Source organism: Carlito syrichta, unplaced genomic scaffold (genome assembly GCF_000164805.1).
Source record: "Carlito syrichta isolate Samal-C Ts95f unplaced genomic scaffold, Tarsius_syrichta-2.0.1 Scaffold305012, whole genome shotgun sequence".
Taxonomy (NCBI): Eukaryota; Metazoa; Chordata; class Mammalia; order Primates; family Tarsiidae; genus Carlito; species Carlito syrichta.
In genome coordinates, this window is record NW_007249108.1 from 234,011 (window position 1) to 262,010 (window position 28,000).

General features: G+C 58.4%; 1 protein-coding gene across 1 annotated transcript; it reads left to right on the plus strand.

Moving 5' to 3' along the window:
* CSF1R (colony stimulating factor 1 receptor) lies at positions 1-27,966 on the plus strand. The gene is made up of 21 exons (XM_008061050.2): positions 1-49; positions 4,061-4,318; positions 4,718-5,002; positions 6,503-6,639; positions 7,378-7,537; positions 11,783-11,969; positions 13,065-13,180; positions 13,293-13,413; positions 13,521-13,711; positions 15,169-15,281; positions 20,874-21,000; positions 21,123-21,227; positions 21,678-21,788; positions 22,586-22,748; positions 24,894-24,982; positions 25,097-25,194; positions 26,201-26,323; positions 26,400-26,511; positions 27,072-27,171; positions 27,628-27,736; positions 27,823-27,966. The coding sequence occupies exons 1-21, from the start codon at positions 1-3 to the stop codon at positions 27,964-27,966; spliced, it is 2,898 nt and encodes a 965-aa protein (XP_008059241.1).
* Positions 27,967-28,000: the final 34 nt, after the last annotated feature.

Below are 28,000 nucleotides of genomic sequence, written 5' to 3' on the forward strand. Positions count from 1 at the left end.
ATGGGTCCCGGGTTTCTGCTACTCCTGCTGGAGGCCACAGCTTGGCATGGTAAGAGCAGATGGGGCATTGGGGGTCTTTGGTGGGAGCAGGGGGGAGAAGACCCGGGAGAGGACTCTGCAAGCCCTGGCCCTCCTTGGGTGTCCCCACCCTGTGTCCATCTCCCCAGCACTGGGCTCCGGGTTTGTGGGAATCACTCTGGAGGGGCAGGGAGGGAAGGAGTGTGTGGATGGAGCCAGACTAGCCCGGCCAGGGCGGCGGACCACCCCAGCCTAGGCGTCCACTTGTGGTGTGTCCCGAGCAAGCCCCTGGTACCCAGGATAGTGCTTTCCACGTGTGCTGGGGGGACTTTGCAGATTCTGACTCAAGAGGCCTTAGGTGCAGCCTGAGATCCTGCAGTTCCAACAAACTTCAGGAGGTGGGAGAGGTCCATGCTACCGGTCCAGACCCGCCCTGAGCAGGGGGACCCTTGGGACCCTGTGAGGGCTTTGCCAGCCCTGCCAACCTGTGACTCGATGGCTCTAGGCAGACCCCGACTCAGGAAAGCCTGAGGGGCAGCGGTCCTTCCCTGGGAGGCTTGGGGAACGGAGTGGGAGGGAGAGGCAAGAGGTTGGCCTCTCTGGCCCAGGACTCAAGAGAGGGGAACTAGAGAGAGAGGTATAGGGCTAAGGAGGGTCTCCCCAACCAAAGCTGTCTCAGACACAGGCTGAGGGGCTCGGGGGGGGGGGGCCCAGGCAGCAACAGTTGCTGCACTTCCATCTAGGAGGGGCTTGACAAGGCAAGGGGTGGGTGTGCTTGGCTTATGGACCCAGCAAACACGTTTCTATTCTGTGGCCTGCTCATTTGGAGGGGCCTGGGGGAGGATGGGGATTGGTGGAGAGGAGGCAGCCTCACTCTGGCCTCTCTGCACAGGGAACCCTGGGGAACTGATGCACTTGATCCCTGATGAAGAGGTGGCCCGTGGAAGGTCTTTTGCTGGCCCCGCTAGCCCCATTGGGCTTGAGCGTTTGTTCTTTTTTTATTGAGACATAACTTGTTGGGCCGGGTGTGGTGGCTCATGCCTGTAATCCCAGCAGTTTGGGAGGCTGAGCTGGGCAGATTGCTTGAGCCCAGGAGTTTGAGCCATAACTTGCATACACTAGAAAGCACAGGTTCTTCAGGCCAGTGAGGTTTGAAAACGCACCTGTGATGTACCCACCACCCCAATTCAGATGGAGGCTATCTTCCTCACCCCGGATAGTCCTGTGAGTTTGATGTCACTGCCTTGTCCTGTCCTCCCTGCCTGGGGGCTTTGTGGGTCGGGGACAGGGGAGAGTTGTCCAGTGTCCAGCCCCAAGGGAGAAAGAGATGGGGGAAGCCTGAGCTTTCTGCTCAACAGGCCGAGCAAGTGAATGCAGGGCCTGCGATGGCTCGGGACGGGGGGGAACACCTGGGGACGGGGCTCACCGCTCCCCGTCAAGCAGCGAAATCCTGGCGAGGAGGGGCTGCGACCCAGGCCTTGGTGTGCTTGTGTTGGGAGAGAAGAGTAGAGACTGGGTACACCCGGGAGCTGGTGACCAAGGGGCTGTCAGGCAAGAGGGGGGTGGGGAGGGGTGGGCATGGGGGAACTGGGTGCTGAGCTGGAGGCAGAGAAGGCACAGGCTTCGGTGGGAGCTCCTCCAGCCATGCCCCCACCCCCAATTTCTCCCCAGGAGGACAGCCTAGCAGGCTTCCTTCCTGCCAGTCAGGCCGGCAGGGGGAAGTTGGCGGCAGAAGCTGAGGATGTCAGCCCTCTCCTGCATGAATAGCTGGGACAGTAGGATAGGGCAGAACAGAACAGATGCCTCTCTCTGACCGCACTTCCTAGAGGCTGAGGCAGGGGCTAGAGGACAGGCGAGAAGTTGTGAGGGGGAGGGAGGCGGGTGCAAAAAAGGAACCCAGCGGGCATCACAGAGTCCATGGCATGGCCTGCGAGCTTTATTTTATTTTATTGTTTTTACTTTATTTTATTTTTTAAGAGATAGGGTCTTGCTCTGTCACATAGACAGTGATGTGATCAAGGCTCACTGCAGCCTCAAACTCCTGGGCTCAAGAGAGCCTCCTACCTCAGCCTCCCAAGTAGCTGGTACTACAGGCCCGCCACCACACCCTGCTAATTTTTAAATTTTCTATAGAGATAGGGGTCTCGCTATGTTGCCCAGGCTGGTCTTAAACTCTTGGGCTCGAGTGATCCTCCTGCCTGAGTCTCCCAAAGTGCTGGGATTACAGGTGTGAGGCACCAGACCCAAGAAATCTGTGATTTTTTTTTTTTTAATCTGTGACTTTTAAAGGTTGAAATCTTGAGATATCAGAGTATCCGGCCCAGATGGGGCATTAGAAATGTGATAAGTGATGCAGGAGCCTGAGATGGGAGCAATTCTGCCCATCCTTGACCTGAATCTCCAGCAGCCTTCCTGGGGCTAGATCTGGAACCACTTCTGTCAGACAGAACAGCGGCCTGAAGCTCAGAGAGGTCCAGCAGCTGCCCAGCTACCAAGGGCAGAACCAATTTCAGATCCTGGTGTTGTGAGCCCACCTTCCACGCTGTTTTCTACCATCAGACCCTGGCCCGGGGGCCCTGACTGGCTGCAGCAGTGACGAGGCGACACAGCCTACGAGATTTGCTGGAAGGCTGCTGGAAGTGCCATGTGTCCCTCTTCCTGGTGGCTGCACTTGTGGGAGGGCTGCAGCTCCAGACATTGGCCTGAGCATTGGTCACACTCCACTCAGTCCCTTCTGTGGTGGGAGCACATTTTTGATGGGACCGTCAACCATCCCTGCAAGCACCTGGGAGAGGAGCCCTTTCCAGCTCTGGGCTCTGTGTAGGGGGAGGGGAGGCGGCAATCCCCATTTGGGGAGGGTCTGTGGAGGGCACAGAGAAGCTCTGAATTCACCTGGAATGCCAGGAACAGGAGGGGCAGGAGCGGAGAGTCACCCAGCATCTGTGGCAGAGCCTGGTTTGTACCCGGGGCCCAGCGGGTAGCACGGCCTCCCCGGGCCCACTGCTTGGATGGACAACACAGGAGACAGGAAGCAGAAGTGAGAGCCTCCCCATGGAAGGGCCCAGGCTGAGCGGAAACTGACCAAGGCTGGCCAGCGGAGCATTCTGCTCCAGGCCAGGGGCGCACGACCCCCTGAGGAGGCAGGCCGCTCTCACTTCCCCCCTCTGCCCCTATTTTAGGTCCTGGAAAGTGCTGACACTGCAGAGGCAACAAGCCTTCTTCCCGGAGGGCCTGGCAGGGGTTTCAAGTTCTGCTTTCTCCTTCAAGAAAATTTTCCTTAAAAGTGTGGCCTCCTGGTAAACACAGATATGCAGGTGCCAGGCGAGCTGCGGGGTAGACAAGACAATGACAGAACTGCTCACCCGCACTGAGCATGTGTTGGTGACAGGGGGTGTTCTCATGACGTCCTGTGCATTGAAACTGGCAGACATACCCACAAGTGGGTACAATGATTGTCTCCATGATATGGGTGGGAAACTGAGGCACCACACCTCTGAACCATTGCACTGTGCTACAGACCAGGTGCCCGTAGTGGGAGTGCGCCCGGCAGGAGACACTTGGCACCTGTCTCACCCTGCTGGACTGAGGTCCTTCCTCCTTTGTCTTCTTTCCCACATGAATTAAGTCAGAGGACGTGGCGGTGAACCTGCCATTAATCTGTTTCTTCCTTTGTTTGCCTGAGCCCTGCTCTGAGTCAGGCCAAGGACTCAGTGCTGGGGACACAACCCTCATTCACACAAGGTTGAAGGAATCCACTTCTGGGGAGAAGAATGATGTCATCACAGAAGGGAAACTGAGGCAGGGGGCTGGGGCCCCCTGTGGGAGGCCGGACACTCCTAGCCCCTTTCTCAGGGGAGGGACCTCCTGGACATCAGAGAGGTTGGTCCATCCCCTACAGGTTGGAGGTTGGGAGCTGAGCCAATGACTCAGGGGCAAGGGCTTGTTCAAGGTGACCCTGGCACCAGGACCACCCCTGCAAGGGTGCCCCATCTCAGAATATGTCCTGGGCCTCACTTCTGTCTGCCACCCCTCCCCCCAGCAGGTCAAGGGATCCCAGTGATAGAGCCCAGTGGCCCCGAGCTGGTAGTGGAGCCAGGCGCGACGGTGACCCTGCGCTGTATGGGCAACAGCAGCGTGGAATGGGATGGCCCCCTCACCCCCTTCTGGACCCTGGACCCTGACGCCCCCAGCAGCATCCTGACCACACACAACGCCACCTTCAAAAACACGGGGACCTACCACTGTAGGGAGCCTGGAGACCCCCTGGGGGGCAGCGCCAGCATCCACCTCTACGTCAAAGGTAAAGACTCTGCCCCCCTCCCAGGAGGCCTGGCCCGAAGACCCACGATGGTGGGTGGGAGGGCCAGGTCCCAAATGATCAGTTCCAGCAACCACCTGTGCCATCCCTGGCGTGAGCCGGGGACAAGAACCATGGCGGCACCTCCCATGACACGGTTCTCACAGTAACCCTGAGAGCGGGGTTCTGTGTCTGTGCCCATTTCCCAGAGGCTCAAAGGGGCGGCCCAAAGCCACGCAGCCCATGTGGTGGGACTGGAGTGGGCTCCGTGCATCTGTACTGCCCAGGGATGGTGTGGCCTTGGCTAGCAGCCCACCTCTCCAGGCCTCCCAAGCTACCCATGCCCAGGCGCCCTGGCCCGGCAGAGGGAGGGCACCTGTAACCCATGCCCCCTCCACCCAGACCCCACCCGGCCCTGGAACGTGCTCACGCAGGAGGTGACCGTCTTCGAGGACCAGGATGCACTGCTCCCCTGCCTGCTGACCGACCCGGCACTGAAGGCGGGTATTTCGCTGGCACGGCTGCGAGGCCGGCCCCCGCTGCGCCAGACCAACTACTCCTTCTCGCCCTGGCATGGCTTCACCATCCACAAGGCCAAGTACATCGAGAGCCACTACTACCAGTGCAGTGTCCTGGTGGACGGCACGAGGGTGACATCTGCCAGCATCCAGCTCAAAGTGAAGAAGGGTGCGTGGGCGGGGACCTACCGTGTCTGGGAGACACAGCCTGATGGGAGGCAGCGATGTCCTCATCTTCACGTCCTCCCTCCAGCCGTCCCCCATCCTCTGTGGGGAGGGTGTCGGGTGGGAGACAGACCCCATGCAGGAAGTAGCCCGTGGGTGAGGACGCCTCAGGTCACTAGACACTCTGATAAAACACTGAACAATGTCATTGCACAGAGCGAGGGAGTAGGGGTCTCACGGAGGAGGAAACGCTTACTGGGCTGAATGTGACGCTGCAGAGGGGGCCGTCACACACCTGCTTCCACAGAGGAGCAGCACATCCCAGGGGCATGGTGGAAACCGGCAGGCTCCCACACCTCCCACCTCGATGTCCCCTTGGGGAAACCTAGGGCCAGGCACTGGGCGCGGAAGGGGGTGGCTGCCAGGAGGAGGCAGGAGGGCAGACACAGGGGCTCTTACCAGGACTGGGCGTGGGAGTGGTGGGGTCTCACCTGCTGGGGAGAGCACTGGAGAGCACTGGAGAGCAGGGCCCAGGCTGAGGGCTGGACCCAAGACCAGACTCAGTCCCTGTAATGAAAGCCAGGGTCCAAGCAGAGCGACTAGCCCAGCGCCCCTGGGATCTGAGGCCACTAGCCCTGCCTAGGAGGCCCAGACACCCTAGATGCCACAGAGGAGGCCATTAGGGCTCTTTCCTGGCCCTTCCTCCTGCACAGTCCTGGGCTGACCAAGAGCCCCATGTCCCAGGCCCTGGACCTCGGGTGAGTCGTTTGATGTTTCTGGGCCTGGGGAAACTGGATTCGATCTCCTTTCCACAAGAGCAGCAGGCACAGACATGAGTTCAGGTGCTTGCTGGTGGCTGGGATGGTGCCTCCATGGCTTTGACCATCCGCTGGAGAGTCAGACTAGAAAGAAAGGGAATACAAGCTGCCATGGGTGAGAAGCCAAGTGAGAAGGTAAGGGACAGGGCTGGGGAGGCTCATGCAGCCCCGCTGGTCACGAAAGTCCTCTCTGAGGAAGAGAACAGCCCCCCATCCAAGCCTGGGAGGAAAAGCATCCAGGAGAGAGCACAGGTGCAAAGGCCCTGGGGCAAGAGAGAGGGCCAGTAGGGCTGCAGCGAGAGAGCCGAGTGTGGAGTCAGGGTGGCCAGAAGGCGTCGGGGCTGCGGAGAGGCCTTTGGATTTTGCTCTGAGTGACAGAGGTCTCTGGAGAGAGGCCTGGTTCCGTTTATGCTTTTCGGAGATCACTGGCTGCTGTGAGGAATCCTGATGTAGCGATCAGAGAGGAGGCAGAGAGGCCTTCAAAGGGGCTGGTGCAGGTGTCTGGGGTAGAGAGGTGGCAGAACTGGGGAGGGCATGGAGCAATGGAGAAAGTGGGTTTCTCAGGGTCTCTCTAGGAGCCAGGGTTCGCTGCAGGGGCAGTCAAGGCTGCTTCCCAGGTTGTAGGGCACAAAGCGGTGGGGACCTCGGCCTGTAGCCAGGTGTTCAGGGGTCTCTCCCGGCCTCAGTCCTCCCAGGGCCCCCGGCCTTGACCCTGGAGCCTACAGAGCTGGTGCACATCCTCGGCGAGAAGGCCACGATCGTGTGCTCAGCCCGTGACTTGGACGTTGACTTTGATGTCTTCCTCTGGCACAACAACACCAAGGTCAGTCCCTGGGGACAGCAAGGTGAGGGCTGCCCATCCCCCTGCATTCCAGGTCCCACGGGGAGGACCACCAGCCCCACTCCAAACTGGCTGTCCAGGCTAAGGGCACAGCCCAAGCCCAGAGAGGGAGTGGACACACCGGGATTTCCAGCCAGGCAGGAACCAGGCTCAGGCTGCTGGGCCTGGGGGCGTGGGGGAGGGGGGGACTCTATTTGCTCTACCCGTGACCTTTGCCCCCACCTATAGACATGAGCCAGATGTGCACTCACTTCTCTTTTTTTAAATTTTTATTATAAAGATGTGGGGTACATTTCAGGGTTAGGTATACAAACATTGGTCATGCAGATACCCTTGTTGACGAGGTATGCTCCTCCCTCCTCTAGCAGTTCTGATTTAGCCAAGGACTCCCGGCCATCTTCAATGCCCAGGACTACCAGGGCTGTTTCAGAAAGACTTCGGAGAGAGGGAAGAGGAGGGAGCATTCCCTCCCGCTGTGTCTACTCGGTGCCAGGCACAGCTCTAAGCCCCTGACCTGCATATCTCATTGACTCCTCACCACAGCCTAGGGGCAGGGAGCCAGTGTTAGTCCCATTTACAGATGAAGAAACTGAGGCTCCAAGGGCAGTCCCTTGCCCGAGGACAGGCATATAGGAATTCTTCAAGGCTGAGGCTTGGATCTGGCGTCTCTCCAACTCCTAAACAACCTTGGCATCCTATCTCCATGTCTTCTGGCCGTAGCTCCTCGTCAGCCAGTTCTCCGACTATCATGACAGCCGTTACCAAAAAACACTGACCCTCACCCTGGATAAAGTCGACTTCCAGCACGCTGGCAACTATTCCTGCAAGGCCACCAATGCCCTAGGCAGTCACTCCACCTCCATGGTCTTCCGGGTGGTCGGTGAGCATCGGGTGGTGGGGGAGGGTTGTGGGGTCCTGGGGAGGAGGCACAGAAGAGGCGAGAAGGGGGACGCTGATGTCGGGGGAGGAGATGCCGCCACTGTAGCCCCTCCCCCGGCCCAAGGGAGCCCCTCTGGGAGCCCACCCACCTCCGGCTCACCCCTCCTTGAGCTCCTACTGTGCTGCATTTCACCTCCACTCTGTTTCTGTGGGGTGTTTGTCTCAGGATTGGTAGCTCCCGACTGGACTTTGTTTGTTTACACATTCATTCAATCCTTTATGGACACACTAAGTGTTATCCTGGAGGAAGCATAGGGTGTCTTGGGAACACAGAGGGGCCCGCAGCCCAGATTTGGGGAAGACGCGTTAGTTGGGCAGAGGGGTGGGAGAGGAAGGGGAACGGCACTTCTGGCAGAGGGAACAGCATAGGCAAGGTTCAAAGTCAGAGAGCACAGAGTATCTGAGACACTGGAGGAGCGTGACAGTGGCAGGAGTGTGCGGAATGGCCACGAGGAGCAGAGGGAGGCACAAGTGGAGATAAAGGAAGCTGAAAGGAGTGGGTCTTGCATCTTGTCCTGTTGGGGGAGGTCATCGTAAAGAGAAGTGTGCTGGGATAGAGCATGATGGAATCAGTGCACAGGGGGCATTGCATGATGGGCAGGAGCACACTCCCCAGGCAGCCTTCCCACCTGGCACTGCCAAGGACCAGTAGGGTGTAAAAAAAAAAAAAAAAACCCTCCCCGTGCCTCAGTTTCCCTATCTGTAAAATGGGCTGTTGTTAACAGTAACTACCTTCATATGAATAGATGAGATGCTTAGAGCAGGGCTTGGCCCAGAGTACATGCTGTCAAAGTGTGCATGGGAAGTGGCATCTGAGAAGACCGTCTCCAGTCATGGCTGCTGATCTGTTTTCTAGTGCAGGCATGTAGTCGTCAATCGAAAAGTGTTTGTGTGTACACCTTGGGCTGGACGCTATTCTAGATGCTGAGGATACCACTGCAAAGGAAACAGGTCCCACAACCTAGCCCTCAGGAAGCGTGTGCTCTAGCTGGAGCAGGCAGGCAATGAGCCAGACAGATGATAAAACAGGAGATGGCAGAGCACTTGCAGCTTACAGCAGGGAAGACCTGGGGGTCTTGTGGAAGCTGACGCTGGAGCCATCACTGGCAGGCCTTATGGATATTTCAGAGAAGAGAGATCCAGGCAGGAGACAGCAACACTCCTGCTGCAGGACTGTGATTGCCACATCAAAGAACAAGTTGGCCAGTGTGACTGGGGGAATGGTGGGCCCAGAAGTCAGAGAGCAAAGTGGGGAAGTGGCAGATCCCACAGGCCATGGAGGCTGCTGTAAGGACATGGACTTTTCCTTCTGAGCCAGATGGGGAGCTGTGGGAGGGTTTGAGCAGAAGAGTGACATGGTGAGACTTGGGTGTCATAAGACTTAGAGCTTTCTGGTGCTATGCGGAGGACCATATGTAGGGAGACAGAGTGGAAGTAGGGAGGTAAAGTCAGAGGCTACCATAGCAGCCCAGGTTGGAGCTGACAGGCGCTTGACTCAAGTGGTAATGGTGAAAGTGGTGGTGAGTGGTAGGAGTCTGGACGGATGGATGGGCAAACGGATGGATTGATGGATGGATGGATGAATGTATGGAAAGATGAATGAATGGATGGATGGTTGGACGGATGGATGGAGAGATGAATGGATGCAGAGATGGATGGAGAGATGGTGAGATGGATGGATGCATGGATGGATGGATGGAGAGATGGATGGATGCATGGATGGATGGATGGAGAGATGGATGGATGGACTGGTGGATGACTGGGTAGATGTCTAGATGGACGGACGGAGAGATGGATAGATGGATGGATGGAGAGATGAAGGAATGGATGGATGGATGGAGAGATGGATGGATGGATGGATGGGTGGGTGGATGGATGGACGGATGGCTAGATGGATGGATGGAGAGATTGGTGAATGAATGAATGGATGGATGGGCTGGTGAATGGGTGGGTAGATGGTTAGATGGATGGATGGAGACATAGATGGATGAATGGATGGAGAGATGAAGGGATGAACGGATGGAGAGTTGGATGGATGGATGGCAAGATGACTGGTTGGAGAGATGAATGAATGGAAGGATGGATGGATGGAGGAATGGATGGGTAGGTGGCTAGATGGATGGATGGAGAGATGGATAGATGGATGGATGGATGGACAGATGGATGGAGAGATGGATGAGTGGGTGGATAGAGAGGTAGATGGATACATGGATGGATGGAGAAATGAAGGGATGGAGAGATGAATGGGTGAACGGATGGATGGATGATTGGATGGATGGATGAATGGAGGAATGGATGAAGAGATGGAAAGATGGAGAGATGGATGGAGGAATGGATGGATGATAGCTGTCTAGATTAGGGGATGGAGAGATGGATGAATGGATTGGTGGATGGATGGGTAGACGACTAGGTGGATGGATGGAGAGATGAATAGATGGATGGATGGAGAAATGAAGGGATGGATGGATGGAGAGACGGATGGATGACTGGCTGGCTGACTAGATGAATGGATGGAGAAATGGATGGATGGATGGATGGATGGATGGGTTGGTGAATGGATGGGTAGATGGCTGGATGGATGGATGGAGAGGTGGATGATGGATGGATGGAGGGATGGAAGGATGGATGGAGACGGATGAACGGATGGATGGATGGAGAGATGAATGAATGGAGAGATGGATGGAGAGATGAATGGATGGGTGGGTAGATGGCTAGATGGATGGATGGAGAGATGGATGGAGGGTTGGATGGATGGATGGTGAAATGAATGGATGGAGAGATGGAATGAATGAATAAATGGGTGGATGGATGGATTAGAGGAGTGAGAGCTTCCTGTGACTGGAGTGGTGAGCTCACCCTGGTGGCGTGAGTCTTGAAGGATGAGGGGACTCTTTAATAGGAAAGAGGAAGAGGATGGGATTCCTGGTGGAGGAAGGGGCTTGAGCAAAACCTCTGAGGCAGGGATGACTGTGGTGTGTTCAGGGATGTTAAGAGACCCAGGTAGGTGGAGCACTGAGTGTGTCTGAGTGTGTGTGTGTGTGTGTGTGTGTGTGTGTGTGTGTGTATAGGAAGAAGTGAGCATATTGAGGCCTGATACAATTGTTGAGAGCCTTGAATGCCAAGCTGAATAATAGAGGCAAAGGGGATCCCAGGGGGCTTTTGAGCCGGCACATGTCAGGGTAGAAGAGTGGATTTTGGGTTTCATGGACTTGGGTAGGAAAGAAGTCCTTAGAGAGCATCTAGGCCACAGCTTTTTGCAGAGCCCTGGGGTTTTAAGAAAGCATCTCAGGTCTCCCACGACAGGCATGGAGAGGCTAAGTGAGCAGGGATTTTGGACTCAACATCTTTGCCTAAGATTCAACCAGAACAGCTTGTTTCTAATTTGTGCAAGATTTCATCAGAAGAAACTAGTCAGAACTCTTTTAGGTACAAGTAACAAAAACCAATTCAAGCTGGCCTACTCTGAAGAGATTTTTGTGTGTGTGTGTGGCCTTATAGCTAGAATGCCCATGGCCATCAGCTTCAGGGATAGTTGGATCTGGGTATTCAGATGGTGGGGGCAAGACCTTGCTGCCCCCCAACTCTTAGCCCTCATTTGTTCTTTTGGGCTGATCCCTCAGGCAGGCTTCCCCTTGTGAGGCTCCTGACAGCAGCAGGCCTGGCCACCCCAGTGAGAGGAGGGCTCCTTCTCTCTTCCAAGATTCCAGTAGAAATCACGGAATTGGGTGTCAGGGTCCATGGCCTCATGTGCTCAACCTGAGTCAGTCACTGGCTCCGTGGGTTGCATGACCTGGGTTTCATGCCCACTCCACCATGACCTGCAGTGGCCACATTAATAGACTCGTTACCAGAAGAAGGAGAAAGGGACGAGGGCACGTGGGGGGAAAAAAATTTTTTTTTACTGCCAAAAATTTTTCCAAATGTTAGAAGATCACAGACATAGTTAATCTCTTCAACACACAATAAGAGGGCAGAGGCATGAACAGAGAAGGTGAACAGGGAAGGCGTCTACCCAACTCCTGGGGACTCTTGGGCAGAAGAGTTGGCCCTGGGGTTCTGGGTTGATCAGGGAACTCATCTTGGCTTATGGCGGGGACTTCATAGGTGTGCAAGGACTGGGTCCCCAAACGAGCAGATACACCAGGACACCCCCACAAATCCCAGGCATCGTATGTTCTGTTTCCAGAGAGTGCCTACGTGAACCTGTTCTCTGAGCAGAGCCTTCTCCAGGAGGTGACGCTGGGTGAGGGGCTCACCCTCAAAGTCAACGTGGAGGCCTACCCGAGCCTGCAAGGTTTTAACTGGACCTATCTAGGACCCTTCTCTGACGGCCAGCCCAAGCTTGACTTTGTCACCATCAAGGAGATGTACAGGTACCACCTATTGGCTCTCCCCCACCCCCCTCACAGCCCCGCGGCCTGGTGGGGGCACTCTTGCAGGAATAGGGACACATGGTCGTGTTCCAACCTTCTGTGAAAACCTGAGTGAGTCCCTTCCCCCCTGGGGCTGTTCCTTCCCTGACAAGTGGGACCATGATGGCCGTCATCTGTGTTTGCACTCCAGGCCCCATGGGCTCAGCTTCTGCCCGCAGCCCTGGGAACCGCAGTGCCTGGCGAGCTCCACCATCCCTCAGGAGTGGGCATCTCGGCCTCTCGAGGGCCCGGGCTCGTTCATTCTCCTCTTTGTGGTCAATCCAAATGCAGAGAACAATCCCATGGATCCCGTCACAGCCGTGCTCCTCAAAATGACCGCACGGGGAGTCTGCCACCCTCAGGTCTGAGTGGGTGGCGAGAACAGACACACTCACTCCCTGATGCACAGGTGCTCTTTGAGGCCTGTGGCCGCCCGCCCCTGAGGGTTTCTCACACCACTCTGCCCAAGCCTGAAACCTTCTCACAAAGCGTGGCTGACTCCACGTCCTCCCCCACAGTCTGGCATATTCACCCACACATGTGAGATGTCTCCTACGGGCTGTGTCCTCAGGGTCCCACAGAGGCCTAAGCAGATCGATTCTGAACACACAGGTTTCCTCCTAACCGGATACTCACACCAGGCCTTCACATAATGGCCTCCCGCCCCATCCTTCTATCGTGAGACATACCCGGACAAGGCTGGCACACATGCGGCATACACGCCACATTCATGCTGCACGCACACCCCGGCGTTCCCAGGACAGGTCTCTGCCGTCTCCCCCACATCCAGTTCAGCCACAGGGCCTTCCCTTACAGACCCTGCCTCTACTAACTTTCGGGAAAAAGCCACTTTCGGATGAGAAAACCAACTAAGAAACTAGGGTTGGTGATTTTCTCACGTTTCCGTGGCATCCGCTGAAGTACCTGGCTCTGGCGTGGGGCCTTGGGCACTGCCAAAAATACAACCATCCCCGTTAAGGTGGCTGGCTGAGCTTTGCTCCCCCAGCAGCGGCCACCCCAAGCCGGGGCTCACCAAGACCGCTGGTTCCCCCGCAGATATACCTCCACGCTCTCGCTGCCCCGCCTGAAGCCCTCCGAGGCCGGCTGCTATGCCTTCCTGGCCAGAAACGTGGGCGGCCAGAAGGACTTGACATTTGAGCTCACCCTCCGCTGTGAGTGACAGGGCGGGGTCCCGGGCTGACTGGGAGGGCTGCACAAGAGAGGCTGGGGAGGAGGCTCCGGGCAGCATAGTCAGGAGAGGGACGAGTCTCCCTACCTCCTCAGACCCCCCCGAGGTGAGTGTCGTATGGACCCTGGTGAACGGCTCCAACACCCTACGGTGTGATGTCTCCGGGTACCCCCCGCCCAACGTGACGTGGCTGCAGTGCGGAGGCCACACAGACAGGTGAGCGGGCCTCCGCACCCCACCGGACGGGCTGGGGCCGCCGTCGAGAGTGGGTGGGAGCTGGGGCAGGGGACCCCGCCACTCTGAGCCACATTCTCTCTTCCCAGGTGTGAGGAGGGGCAGGTGCTGCAGGTGTGGGAGGACACGCACCCGGAGGTCCTGAGCCGGGAGCCCTTCAGCAAGGTGACAGTGCAGAGCCTGCTGGCCATCGAGGCCCTGGAGCACAACAGCACCTACGAGTGCAGGGCTCACAACAGCGTGGGCAGTGGCTCTTCCACCTTCAGGCCCGTCTCTGCAAGTGAGCCTTCTCCTACCCCCGAGGCGGGCAGGGGAGCTGGGGAATCCTGGAATCTGCCCACCCCAGGGAGCCAGGGAGGATCCCCATTTGGAGCAGACCCAGCAGGCCCCTCCTGCCCAGCAAGCATCCTGATGGCAGAAGGGCAGCAGGAGGCACCTGGCCCGGTGGGAGAGGTCCGAGGCTGCTGGACCCTGTATTTGATCCTGCTGTAACCCACGCACCATCCAAAGGCACGTGCGGGCATCTGGCATGCATGCCATGTATGAGCACGTGCAGGGCACAGGGGGCAGTGCCTCACTGTGCTTAGGTCCTGGGAGGCCCTGGCAGTGAACTAGGACTCTCAGGCCACCAACCCAGGGCCAGCCACGGCGCCACCTCCATCTCTCCCAGCTCCCCTCTGGCCTGGACACCTCCTGTCTATCACAGGTCACCAGGGATCCAGGCCCAGTGCCATCACAAACACAGACTGCCCCTTGGGCTTTACACAGAGGTTCTGTGGGACGAGATCTGTCCTCTTCAGGTCCACAGGCCCTCGGGCCTTTGACAAACAAGCCGCGGCACCTGCCATGTGGCTGTCACGGCCCTGTGGCCTGGTTCTGTGGGCCCAGAGAGGACAGAGCGCCCAGACCCTGCCTGGCTCAGAGGTGCCCCTTGTGCGCCCAGCGGCTCGTTTTGGAGCAGATGCTCCCGGGGCCCGAGTGCTCGCCACTGCCTATGCCACATGTGTCTGGTTGCCGGTACTGCCACATCACGCTGAAGGCGGCCTTCACAGGGCCGGGCACTGTGCCAAGCCCTTCATGGCATGTACCAAGGAACTCCACAAACCTAGATGAGACCACAAATTTCTCCTCCGTTGTGGAGAAGTCATAGGCTCCATGCTGCCCACCTCCTAAGTGGCAGAAGTGAGGTTTGACTTCAGACCCAAGTTCCTGAGCTGAGTGATGGGGTGGACACTATGTCCTTCAGAGCACATCACGAGGCCTAAGAGTGCAGACCCAGGAGAGAGGAGACCTGGGGCCATGTGCCCGGCTTGCAGACCCTCCGGAGGACTGTGTGCTTCCAAGGGCACGTGGGGACACAGCGGGGGAGATGCTGGGAAGGCCGACTGCAGTGTAGCCTCCAAAAGGCCTTTCTGGTGGACCTTCTGGAGCATAGGTGTGAGCCCTCCACCCCTGGGAGGGTGTATGCCAGCAGTAGCCGGACCCGAGGCCAGCTGTTTCCTTGCACCAGCAGGAGGTGAGACTGTATGACTCAAGGGCCCCTCGGCCACAGGGGTCTGTGGTTCTGGGCCTGAGGAGAGCTGAGAGACCATCCTCCCTGCCTCTCTCTGGCAAGGGGCACCTTATTCAGCCACCCAGCATCTGTTGAGCACCCGCTGTGTTCAGGCCATGCAATGGCCCTACTCCGTGGGAGAGGGATGCGGAGGCCCCTGGTCAGCCCCTGCACCTCCCTTCCAGGATCCACGCACGGCCCCGAGGAGCTCCTCTTCACACCAGTGGTGGTCGCCTGCATGTCCGCCATGGCCCTACTGCTACTGCTGTTCTTGCTGCTGTTGTACAAGTACAAGCAGGTAAGTGCCAGGCGGGGCGGGGTGTCAAGGCACCTGTGTAAGCCAGATCTGGCGTGGTCCCACCAGGCTGCACAGTCACCCTTCAGCCCCTTCACCCCCGAAGTCAGCCAACAACTCCTTCGTGAGCGCCTACTGCATGCCAACATGGGCCGGGTGCTGAGTGGCCCCTAACGCTCCGCCCTTATGGGGTCTGCTGTCCAGTGCAGGAGACAGGCACGAATCAATAGCCATGAGAGTCTGGGCGTGTGGCTCATGCCTGTCATCCCAGCACTTTGAGAGGCTGAGGTAGGAGGATGGCTCGAGGCCAGGAGTTCAAGACCAGCCTGAGCAATGTAGCATGACCCCATCTCAAAAACACAAGAAACAGCTGGGCGCGGTGGCTCACACCTGTAATCCCAGCACTTTGGGAGGTTGAGGCGAGAAGACAGACTGAGCCCAAGGGTTCCAGACCAGCCTGGGAAACTGGGCGCGACCTCGTCTCTATAATAAATTAAAAAATTAGCCAGACATGGTGGTGTGCGCTTGTAGTCCCAGCTATGTGGGAGGCTGAGGTGGAAGGATCACCTGAGCCCAGCAGGTTGAGACTGCGGTGGCCGTGAGCATGCTGCTGCACTCCAACCTGGGTGACAGAGTGAGACTCTGACTCAAAAACAACAACAAAAGCCCGTAAGAAAATAGCCATGAAAGTGAGAGCACAGTTTATAGAGTAAAAGATGCCATGAGGAGAGGGTTCCTGCCCTAGCCCGAGGTGTCCAGGCACCCAGGACAAGGCAAGGTGGGCAGAGGATGGTGTCTGGTCCAGTGAGGAGGAAGGCCTGGGTCCCATCACCCTCCGTCATCTCACTTGACTGCACCACCCATCAGAGCTGTGTGCATGGTACACAGTTATCGCATGTCCTGCCACTGAAGGCTCAGTAAGCGATGATGGCCTTGGGGCACTTTTAGGAAATATGTCACCATCTCCTTGAGTGCCCCAGCAACCAGGGCATGCAGCTGAGATTACAAACCCATCTCTCAGAGCTGAAAGCTGACGCTCTGAGAAGTTGAGATAGTCGCCTCGTCCAAGAGTCTGGTTTTTAGCCCTGTGGGACTGACTACAAAGCTGTGTGTCTAGCCATGATGTGGACATCAAATCACCCTAGTTTACCCTCACAAAAACCACAGGGACAGGGAGCATAAAAGAATTTCACCCAGAAGGAAACTGAGTCTCAGCAAGGTTAAAGAGCCCACCCAAGGGACTGAGGGGTGTGGCTGGCACTGGGTCCCCGGGACCTCTCATCCCAGAGCCTGTGGCCCCACTTTCGGCCCAGCTGCCACTCATACAGAGACACATGCAGTGATCAGATGCTGAAGGGCTGGCCAGAGAGCCATGGAGGTCAGCGGTGGAGGGGCCTCTTCCTGCTGGTGAGATGGGAGGCTGCCTGGAGGAGGTGGCTTGGTAGTGGGGGGACGGGTCTTTGCAGCAGGGGAGATGAGGCGTCTCTGGGGCAGGGGACAGTGTGCAGAGGGCAGGTGAGAGGAGGCCTGGAGAGGGGGTGCTGGCACCGGAAGAGAAGGTGGGAGGGGCGGGCTGGGCTCTGAGGGCTGGACCCTGCCCTATAGGCCCAGGGGGATCTGGACAGGGAAGGATGTGATTAGGGGGTGGATAACTTCCTTCACTGCTTTCCTTTCCCATGCCTGCTCTGGGGTCGTGAGAAGGCTTGGCGTGGGCAGGGCGGCTGAGATGCAGGGGAGCCCGGGCCGTGGGGGGTCAGTCTCTCTAGCCCCTGCTGGAACTCGCCAGAAGAGGCAGCTCGGGGACAGCCCAAGAAGACAGGGCCCCAGGTCAAGACCTCAGAGATTGCTTTCTGCTTTGTTGTGTGATCTCCGGTCATTCGCTAGCCTGTCTAGGTCTCAGTTTCCCCTCCCGTGCAATGGAACTGGGCGATCCCTCCTTCTAGCTTAAGAGTTTGGGACTGGAGTTTGATGGATTTGAGTTCGATTCCTGCCTCTGCTAGTCCCTGGCTGTGGGATGATGGGAAAGTTGCTGTCTCTAGGCTTCAGTCTCCATCTGTAAGATGGGGTTCAGGCTACCATGAGAGTTCTGTGACGCGACGCATGCAGAAGGCTCCACAGGGCACTGGTGCAGATGGCGCTTGCGATGGAACCTCACACCCTGTCCTAGGGAGGAAGTTGGCTGAGCTCATGTGTCCCAGGCGGGGCTGAGGCTGGGCATCCCCGTGCCTACTCACCCACAGTGTGGTCGGCCCATGCACCCACCTCTGAGTTCACTCCTTGCAGCTGGCTCCAAGCAGCTTTGCCCTCATATGGAGCTGAAGCTGTAACCCTGCCCCCCCACCACCCCACCCCACATTGCCAGCTCACTCCTGTAGCTGCAGATTCCAGAGAAGAGCTTGGCCCCTGCAGCCCTCCCCGCTTTGGGCTGACCAGTCCCACTGGCTGTGGTTTAGGGACACCATGCTCTCTCCATGGGCACATTTGTCATCTGCTCGTCCCCCATCCGGGAAATTCAGTCACCCCCTGAGCCCACGCAAGGTTGGGAGATGACGGACAGCTGCAGGCCACCCTCCTCCCCAGCATCCTTCCACAGACCCATTGGCTCCCCCATCACAGAGGTACCACCCTGGGACAAGATTTTGAGAGGTCAAAATGTCCCTGCCTCAGGGCCTGGGGAAAGGGGTGGCCCGGGTGTGGGGGGTTGTTTCAGCCTCAGGGCTGAGTCATCACCTTCTGTCCCCGAGAGACCACAAGGGGGGCTGGGGAGAGAGGAAAGGGCCGGTCCTCCTCCGAGGGACCCAGGAGACAGTGGGACACCAGGGGATGGGGGGCCGCTGGAGAGACAAGGACGCAGGGGGCTGGGGCTGAGCTCTGAGGACGGACAGGAGGGTCTCCCAAAGCTCCCAGCGGAGTTGTTCAGGCCTCCACCTCCCCGAGCCAGAGACTTCCTCCCAGAACCAGCAGGAGACGGGAGGGTGGTCTCCAAGGCCACTGTGGTCCCTGGGGAAGCCCAGGTGGGCACAGGGCTCAGGCCCATGGTGAGGGACAGATGAGACGATGAACATCGAGGGTCTGGCCCAGGGTCTTCACACAGGGAGTGCCCACATGAGTGCCCGGGCCCTCACCACAATGGCTGCCCGTTCTTAGGACACCTCCACCTGACCCTTGGCCTCTCAAAACGGTCCTTCCAAGGAGAGCCTCTGCGGGTGGACACTCCCCAACCCTTCCTAGGGATGGCACGGGTGTCCTGAAGGGTCACAGGCCGAGCAGGGGGCAGCGCAGGCCTCTTCCAGATTCCGAGCCAGAGTCAACGACTCAGAGACTGAGGCTCAGCCGGCTTTGCCTTCCCTGGTCTCTCCCTTCCAACACTGTTCCTGGCCCAGTGAGGGGGAGGCTGACTCAGCCCAGCTGCCAAGGACAGGAAGGAGAAGTGGCCAGGAGGAAGCACAGCCTGGGTTGTGGGGCTCCTGGGGTGGGAGTGGCCGGGAGCGGGCAGAGAACCCCTTCCTGGCTCCCTGTTCGACTCATGGCTGGGAGCTCCACACACAGGGTCTGAATCCTCAGAGACTCAGGACATTGTCCCTACGGCTCATCTCAGACACTCCTCCGAGTTGTAGCCTGGCTGTTCTTAGGTTTACCCATGGTCTGCCCTCCTGAATCAGAGCACGGGCCTTCTCCCTTATGGCTAACGCTAGTCTTTTCTCCCTAACGACCACCTAGAAGTCCTTCCCCATGGCTATCTGGAGTCTTGTCCCTTAAGCAAAACTGGCGGTCCAGAACCCTCGCTGGCCAGCACCTGCCCACACAACCTCTAGCACCCCAGCTTGGTGCCCAGGGAAGGGGTCCAGCTACAAGTATGGCTGTGCTGGTCCCTGTCCCCAAGGCCTTCCCGGAAAGAGTCAGCCTGCTGACCCAGAACCTCAGGGTCCTCACCGCCCCTGCCAGCACCTCCTTTGCCCTGAACTTGGCCTTCCATCAGCACTTCTCGTGGGCAACCCTTGGCGTGATGGCCCCCCCAACTCTGGCAGCTGTCCCTGGGCAGGAAACAAAGGCTCCTCCTCCCAAATCCCAGCCGGGCCTCTCTGGTGGCTGGCAACGGCACAGAAAGCCTGAGTTGGAATCGGGTCTTTGCCAAGATCCTGGCCCACCCGCCGTCCAGTGGGCAGGCCCCATTCCTCTCATGGAGAGTCAGACGGCCACGCACCTGCCTCAAGCCCTCAGGCTTCTCGCTGCAGTTAAAAGGGCTCACCTTGTCACAATCCACATGGCCCTCCTGCCTCGAGGACCTCCCTCCAGCTGCTGGCACCTTCCCTTTCCTTCCCTCCATCTGCTTCAAGCAGACGGGGTTACTGAGGCTCAGAGACTTGCTCAGGGGGCTGGGACTGGAACACTCCCTGTAGTCCTAGGCCCAGCGCTAGTCAACACCGTGCAAACCCACCAGTGTCTCTCCTTGTCAGGCATGTGCTGTGCGCCTGGAAAGTCCTTCCTTCCACGGCAGGCTTCACGGGACCATCCTCTCTCTGTCCCATTCCCTGCTCTGTTTCTGTCACAGCACGTCTGGAAAACTACCCACATGTATACTCACTGGAGTTTAATGCCTCTTCGCCGCCAGCATGCAAACTTCACAGGGGTGGGACTTGGTCTTGCTCAATGGTGGGTTACCAGGAGCTCAGGAAGCGCCTGGATGAGGTATGATTCAGTCTTAAAAAGGAAGCGACCTCTGACCCGTGCTACAGCATGGATGGACCCTGAGGACATTGTGCTAGGTGACATAGGACAGTGGCAAAAGACAGTATGATTCCACAGACGCGAAGTCCCTGGAGTGGTCAGACTCACAGAGATGGAAAGTTGAATCGTGATGGTCAGAGTCCAGGAGGAGGAGGGGGTGAGGCGAGTTCTGCCATGGGCACAGAGTTTGGGTTTTACAAGATGAAAAGAACTCTGTGGGTCGGGTGCGGTGGCTCACTCCTATAATCCCAGTGCTTTGGGAGGCTGAGGTGAGAGGATCGCCTGAGTCCCACAGGTTCGAGACCAACCAGGGCAACTTGACGAAACTTCACCTCTACAATAAATAAAAAAATTAGCTGGGCGTGGTGGTGCACGCCTCTATTTCCAGTTACTTGAAAGGCTAAGGCAGAAGGATTGCCGGAGCCCAGAAAGGCAAGGCTGCGGTGACCGTGAGCGTGCCGCTGCACTCCAGCCTGAGCAACAGAGTGACACTGACAGCATAAATGTACTTAAGATGCTTGCTGGACACTTAAAAACGGTTGAGATGGTACACTTTATGTTATATATGTTTTATCAGCATTAAAAAGAAAAACAAAAAATATTTGGATGGGAAGGTGGGTGGGTGGGTGGCTCAGAGATGACCAGCCCGCCAGGGTCTCAAGGCCCGCAGAGGACGTTCCGATCGTGGCCTTCAACACAGGCAGAGATGCTGGGGCCGGGACATGGGAAGGCGCCCTCGTGGCATGTCCAGCCTTGCCCTACCTTCTCCGCCGAGTGCCTGGAGCTGCCCACACTCTGCTGCTGGGGTGGGAGCCGAGAGCCGAAACCTGCCGGCCCGGCCACGTGTTCCTTCCTCTTCCCCTGCAGAAGCCCAAGTATCAGGTGCGCTGGAAGATCATCGAGAGTGCTGGGGGCAACAGCTACACCTTCATTGACCCCACCCAGCTGCCCTACAATGAGAAGTGGGAGTTTCCCCGAAACAACCTGCAGTTCGGTGAGATGGGGTCTCCACACCCCCGAGCCTCCTACTGTGGGACCTGGGGCCACAGGAAGCCTGTGGACCCTTAGAAAGGGGCCCGTTGGTGCCAGAGTCCTAAGGACCTGTGTGTGTGGCAGGTAAGACCCTTGGAGCCGGTGCTTTTGGGAAGGTGGTGGAGGCCACAGCTTTTGGCCTGGGCAAGGAGGACGCCGTCCTGAAGGTGGCCGTGAAGATGCTGAAGTGTGAGTGAGGCGGAGGGTGGAAGGGGGTGTAGCTCGGGCGGGCAGGCCCTGTCCTCCCAGAGCACCACCCACCTCTCACTGTGGGTGGACAGGGGGAAGGAGCAGAGCTCAGGCCTGGAGTGAGGGCTTTGGCTCTTCTTGTGAGCTCCAGGCTCCCTCTGACTCCTGACTCCAGGAGGTCTAAGTCAACCTTTGGGTGTGGAGGGGCTTCAGACGACACCTCAAAGAGGCCAGGGTGTAGAGGCCACCTGGCGCCATGGCCTGTCCACAGTGTGGCTTCCTGCCACCTCAACCAGCTCCGTGACGGGCCATCCCATGTGTCTGTGTTTCTCCCTCTCCTCTCTCTGGGTCTCTGGGAGGCTGCTTGCTTCCCTGGGCCTCTGCGCTTGGCCCCTGTCTGTCTGTGTCTCTGTCCTGCCCTATCCTGTCTGGGGGACCTGTGTCTCCCAGCCACGGCCCACGCGGACGAGAAGGAGGCGCTCATGTCAGAGCTGAAGATCATGAGTCACCTGGGCCCACACGAGAACATCGTCAACCTCCTGGGAGCCTGCACCCATGGAGGTGAGCACCTTGCCGAGGGCCCCTGGCCAGCCTCTCCCTCTCCCGCTTCCCATCTGCTCCGAGTGCCAGTGGGTTCCCTTGAGTCCCAGCCAGCCCTCTGGACGGTCAGCGCCCCTCATGGGGGTGCAGTGTCTGGCGCTCTAGTCGGCGGTCTGACACCACGAGCACTGAGGCACTCGCGGGAGATGAAACCACACCCTCCTGACTCTGTAGGTCTGGAGTGAAACCCCTGCCTGGGATGCCCGGACCCCAGGTCCTCAGAGGTGCCCATGGCTCGCTGGAGCCCCAAGTGCCCACTCATCTGGAGCAACTCTGGCCTGCAGCAAGCGGCCGTGGACTCCCTTGGAGAAAAGGCTCCTTGCGCTGCATTTGTTTAACGTCCTCTGCTTTATTTTTAAAAATTTTTTTTGAGTCGGAGTCTCACTGTGTTGCCCAGGCTGGAGTGCAGTGGCGCGCTCCCAGTCGCTGCAGCCTCAACTTGCTGGACTCAGGCGATCCTTTTGCTTCAGCCTTCCAAGGAGCTGGAACTACAGGCATATGCCACCATGCCTGGCTAATTTTTTGATTAATTGTAGAGATGAGGTCTCGTCAAGTTGCCCAGGCTGGTCTCCAACACGTGGGCTCAGGCAATCCTCTAGCCTCAGCCTCCCAAAGTGCTGGGATTATAGGCGTGAGCCACCAGGCCTGGCCCATCCTCTGCTTTAAGCAGATGGAGTTGCCGAGGCTCAGAGACTTGCTCACTGAGCCGGGACTGGAATGCGGGTGGGCACCTCCCTCACCCTCACCCCATGCCCTAGGCCCTGTGCTGGTCATCACCGAGTACTGCTGCTATGGTGACCTGCTCAACTTCCTGCGAAGGAAAGCTGAGGCCATGCTGGAGCCCAGCCTGAGTCCCGACCAGGACCCCGAGGGGAGCTCAGGCTACAAGAACATCCACCTGGAGAAGAAATATGTCCGCAGGTAGTGCTTTGGTGCAGGGCAGGAGGGAGGCCAGGCTGGGAGGCCCAGGGAGGGCAGGGGCTGTGCAGCCCGCAATCTACCTGTGCCGTGGATGCAGCCACTTGTCTGTCCCTACGACTTATCCACATCATGCAACAGATACAAGGGGACCCTTGCATTCGGGGCATGTGGGAGCCCAGGTGGGCAGCTCAGGGCCTGTGGGGTATGGGCAATGAGATCATCACCTGGCTTGTGTGAGCCACTCTCCATGCTTGCAGCCCTGGCCTGGGAGGGCAGACCTTGAGATGAGCGTCCTTCCCCCTGAGCGTGTGGCCACAGCACCCACTCCACGAGGAGTGGCAATGTGTCCCCACATCGCCACGGAGAAGGGGGACACAGAGTCTGCTAGTCGTTGGGCAAGAAGAGGCAGAACTCCACGACTGCAGCCAGGTCCCTGGTCCACTTGGGCCTCAGTTTCCCCAGGCAAGCCATCCGTAGGCTGACCTCTCAGGGCCTCTCTGGCTCTGCTGTGATTCCTGGAAGTTGTCCAGGGGCAGATGGACGGTGCCACATGGGGAACTAGAGAGAGGAAGTGGACAGTTTCACGTCACACACGAGTCAGGGTGGAACCAGAGCCCACACTAGAACTCTGCGCTCCAGACTTCCGGTTCGGCACTCAGAGCCGCTACTGTCTTGGGGGGTCTCCGTCCTACACAGGGACACTGGCTTTTCCAGCCAGGGCATGGACACCCACATGAAGATGAGGCTCGTGTCCACTCTTCAAATGGGGGAGGCAACAGGGGAAGGTGACCCTTCTTCATCCAATGTCCTCAGATGTGGAGGCCTGGCAGCATCTGCTTATTCTCCCAATTCTCAGCACCCCTGAGGGTGGCACACACGATTCCTCTGCAGGCAGGAACCTTAGGGGTGACAACTGACTTGAGCACCAAAGGGTCAGCCTCCACCCTCAATTATGCAGACGGGGAAGTTGATTCCCAGAGGGGATAATTTCAAGGGCAAATGGCACAGGCACCAATCCCACCAACAGGATCCCAGGCTATGTTAAGAGAAGTATCATTTTTAGAACATGGGAGTAGATGGCTTGCCATGATCAGATTATAAAGCAAACACCGGGTTCTTTTTCTGGGAACACCAGAGCACGCACATTGTCAAGGAGCACATGTTTAGCACAGGGGGATGGGAGGGTGAGGGGCGGGAGGGAAAAGAGACCATGTCCGGCTGGATATTGGGAGGAGCGGTGGCTGACTGGTCTAGGGCAGTGCTTCTCAAACTTTTGCTACTCCTGGGCAGTACCAGGGATTGCCAGAAATAACCACCCCAGGCTACCCACCCAGACCTGATGCTGGCACTTCTCATGTGAGACTGCCCGGCGACCTATCTGCGTGGAAAACACGGCTTCAGGCCATGGGCTCAGCCCAGGCTGCTCTCTGCAATCATCTGGAGTTAGTCAAAGCTGTCATTGACTGTTCAGAAACCCTAGAGTTTCTGAAGTAATTGGTCTGCCCTTAAAAGTGCCCCAGGTGACCTTAATGCGAAACCAGGGGCAAGCGCCACTGTCCAGAGCGGACTCAAAGGAGGGCCCCTGGGCCGGGCGCGGTGGCTCATGTCTATAATCCCAGCACTTTGGGAGGCCAAGATGAGAGGACTGCCTGAGCCCAGCCTGGGCAACTTGGCGAGACCTCATCTCTACTATAAATCCAAAAAATTCGTCGGGCCTGTAGTTCCAGCTACTTGGAAGGCTGAGGCAGAAGTATCACCTGAGCCCAGCAGGTTGAGACTGCAGTGGCCATGAGCATGCCACTGCACTGCAGCCTGGGCAACAGAGTGAGAGACTCCAACTCAAAAAAAAAAAAAAAGGAGGGCCCCTTGGACATGCCGGAGCAGGACTGTGATGGGGAAGAGGGCACAGCACTGACCAGGAGGGAAGTCCTGGGCCCACAGGCTGCAGAGACAGGGCAGGCCGCAGGTTCCCTCCTGGGGAGTGCCAGGGAGTGGCCATGGGTCTTGCAGACCATGTGGCAAAAGTTTCCCACCAGAAACGGGTGCTCGGCGGACCTCAGCCCCCTCAGATGCCTGCTGCACAGCTGGAGGGGGAAGCTGAGCGGGGACAACGCAGGCCTGGGGACTGACCCCTTTCCTTTGTAGGGACAGCGGCTTCTCCAGCCAGGGCGTGGACACCTACGTGGAGATGAGACCCGTTTCCACTTCTTCTTCAAACGACTCCTCGGAGCAAGGTGAGGACGTCCCAGGCCAGCCCCACTTGCTGAGCACGAGGGGAGAAGGACTGCGGGGAGCTGGGCTGCGGGTAGGGGGATGGCAACGCTGCCCTGACATCTCTTCCCTCCCAGACCTGGACAAGGAGGACGGCCGGCCCCTGGAGCTGTGGGACCTGCTGCACTTCTCCAGCCAAGTGGCCCAGGGCATGGCCTTCCTCGCCTCCAAGAATGTGAGTGAGGACCTGGGCCGGGCTGAGGGGTGAGGATGAGGGGGTAGGGAAGGACAAGTGAGGGACTATGGAGGGGGAAGGCTGGGTGAGTGGGGGGGGAGTGAGGGGCCGGGATGGGAGTGGCTGGGGGGTCGGGGTGGGGAGGAAAGGTGTGAGAGGCTATAGTGGGGGGAGGCTGGGTGGGTGAGGATGGGGAGGGGCTAGGATGGGAGTGGCTGGGGGGGGTGAGGGGGGGGGAGGAGCCAGAGAACAGGAAAGCAAAGGGCTTCAGGGCTGGGCGGGAGGCAGTAGGACCCAAGGCATCCTGCCCGGAGAGGTGTCCCAGGCTGGCACCCGTGCCCTACGTGAAGGCTAGAAGGGCACCAGCTCCTAGAACAAGCGTTAGTCACTCCTTTTCACGGCACCGTGTGGAGGAGACAACGCCCTCATCTGACCGAGGTTCAAGTAAGCGCCAGGGAGAGGAGCTCTTGCCACGTCCCAACAGACTCGGGAGCTCGGTGCTGGCTCAGTTCTGGCGCTGCCACTTGGCTGTGTGACTTTGGCAGTGACTTATGTTCCTTGAGCCTGGATTTCGACACCTGTAAAAATGGGCATCAGCACAAGACTGTGGGGGGGATCAGAGAGGGTTCAGTGCTCAGGTTGAAGCTGGCACCCCCGAGGCCCCACGGGGCAGCTGCTGTCATTCATGGGCGGCCTGGCCCACAGCCCAGGGGCCCGCTGCTTCTGGCCTGAGCTGTCTGCCCCACTGACCAAGGGCTAGAAGGGCCACAGAAACTAGGGTGACGGTGGCTCTCCATGTGGCACTGTCACACCGTCATGCTACATTTTCCCAGACCCCAGGCCCTGCCCAGGGTGAACTCAAGTTCCTGGCAAATGGCCAAAACTGGCGTCCACGCTCTCAGTAAGGCCCAGAGCCTTGGGGCCTGCTGGTCCTCCTCACGTGGGCCCAAGCAGGGACAGGCCCAAGCAGGGACAGGCCCAGCCTCACCACAGGCTCTTTCCCCAGTGCATCCACCGTGATGTGGCTGCCCGGAATGTGCTGCTGACCAGTGGGCACGTGGCCAAGATTGGGGACTTCGGGCTGGCTAGGGACATCATGAACGACTCCAACTACATCGTCAAAGGCAACGTGAGTGCCGGGGAGAGCTGGGGCAGGGCGGGACGGGGGCAGTCGGGGTCCAGCGTGACCTGGGACTGTGTGCCAGGCCCGCCTGCCCGTGAAGTGGATGGCCCCCGAGAGCATCTTCAACTGCGTCTACACAGTACAGAGCGACGTCTGGTCCTATGGGATCCTCCTCTGGGAGATCTTCTCACTCGGTGAGCCGCTGGGCCAGGCCTTTTGGGTCACCCGCTGGTGACCTGCAGCTTGTGAGGAAACCGGTGCCCAGGACAGAGCAAGAGATGGTGGGATGGAAGGGCCAGGCGGGACCTCTTGGACCCCGGCATGGCAGCTCAGGGGCTGGTAAACCCCGCTCAGCAGGTGTCCTCCCAGGACTCTTCCCTTGCGTGCCCCTGCCATGCAGCGGCTGTCACCCCCTTCGGACACCTGCAGAGCCTTGAAGATACACCGCTCTAAGCTCCCCGGGAGGTGTGGCCTCACAGCTACCTCTGAGCGTCCCCACTGCAATGACACACACCTGACGCTCTGGTCTGATTCCAAAGCCTGTGCTGGAATTCTTGGTGTGGCTTGGCAAGGTCTGAGGCTTCCCTTTCTAGAAGCCTGGGCACAGGGCCTGGCACACAGTAAGTGCCAGGTAGGCCTAACTGCTGTGACAAGGTCATTGTCCAGGCGGGACCCAGTCAGCCTTGCTGGTATGTGGGGGTGTGGTTGGCAGGCCATGAGTGTGTGGGCTCTGATGGGAGCTGGGCCTCTGCAGGGCTGAACCCCTACCCTGGCATCCTGGTGAACAGCAAGTTCTACAAGCTGGTGAAGGACGGATACCAAATGGCCCAGCCTGTATTTGCCCCCAAGAGCATGTGAGCAGAGGGCTCCCAGAGAGGGAAGCTGTCTAGGTTCTGTCTGGGCGGGGTGGAAGGGTGGCAGCCCCGGTCTTACCCTGTCCACAATGTTCTGGAGCCAGGCTTCCTCTTCTCCATGGTGGACTCCAAATCAAGCTCCTCTGACTAGTCCAGGGTCCCCTGGTTTCCCAGGTGGGCTCTTCACAGGGGCTGGCCCTGAACTCACAGACACTTAACTCAGATGGTTATTGCAGTGAGTCTGGGATACCAAATGGCCTCCCTGTCAGGTGGGGGTGAGGAGTTCCCTTCTCCAAGGACTGCTGGGAGGGTTAGATGGTGACAAGTGCGAGCCTTGGCATGGCTTTACACCAGATTTGCCCCTGACTGGCTCTAGGGACCTCCGCTGGGTGGCCCCTTGGAGGCTGTGATGGTCCTCAGCCCCGGGGAGCTACACACGGCCCTTGTCGTCTCCAGATACAGCATCATGCAGGCCTGCTGGGCCCTGGAACCCACCCACAGGCCCACCTTCCAGCAGATCTGCTCCCTCCTTCAGGAGCAGGCCCAGGTGGACAGGAGGGCGCAGGTGATTGGGGCTGGGCTCAGCGGGTGGCTGGTGGAGCGGCTGGGCCGGACCTGAGGGTCAGGACTCACGGCCTGACCCCTTCTCAGGACTACGCCAACTTGCCAGGCAGTGGCAGCAGCAGCAGCAGCAGCGAGCCAGAGGAGGAGAGCTCTGGAGAGCATCTGGGCTGCTGCGAGCACGGGGAGGCTGCCCAGCCCTTGCTGCAGCCCAACAACTACCAGTTCTGCTGAGGCCCACCAGCTCCCCACAGATGGGCCACGAGGG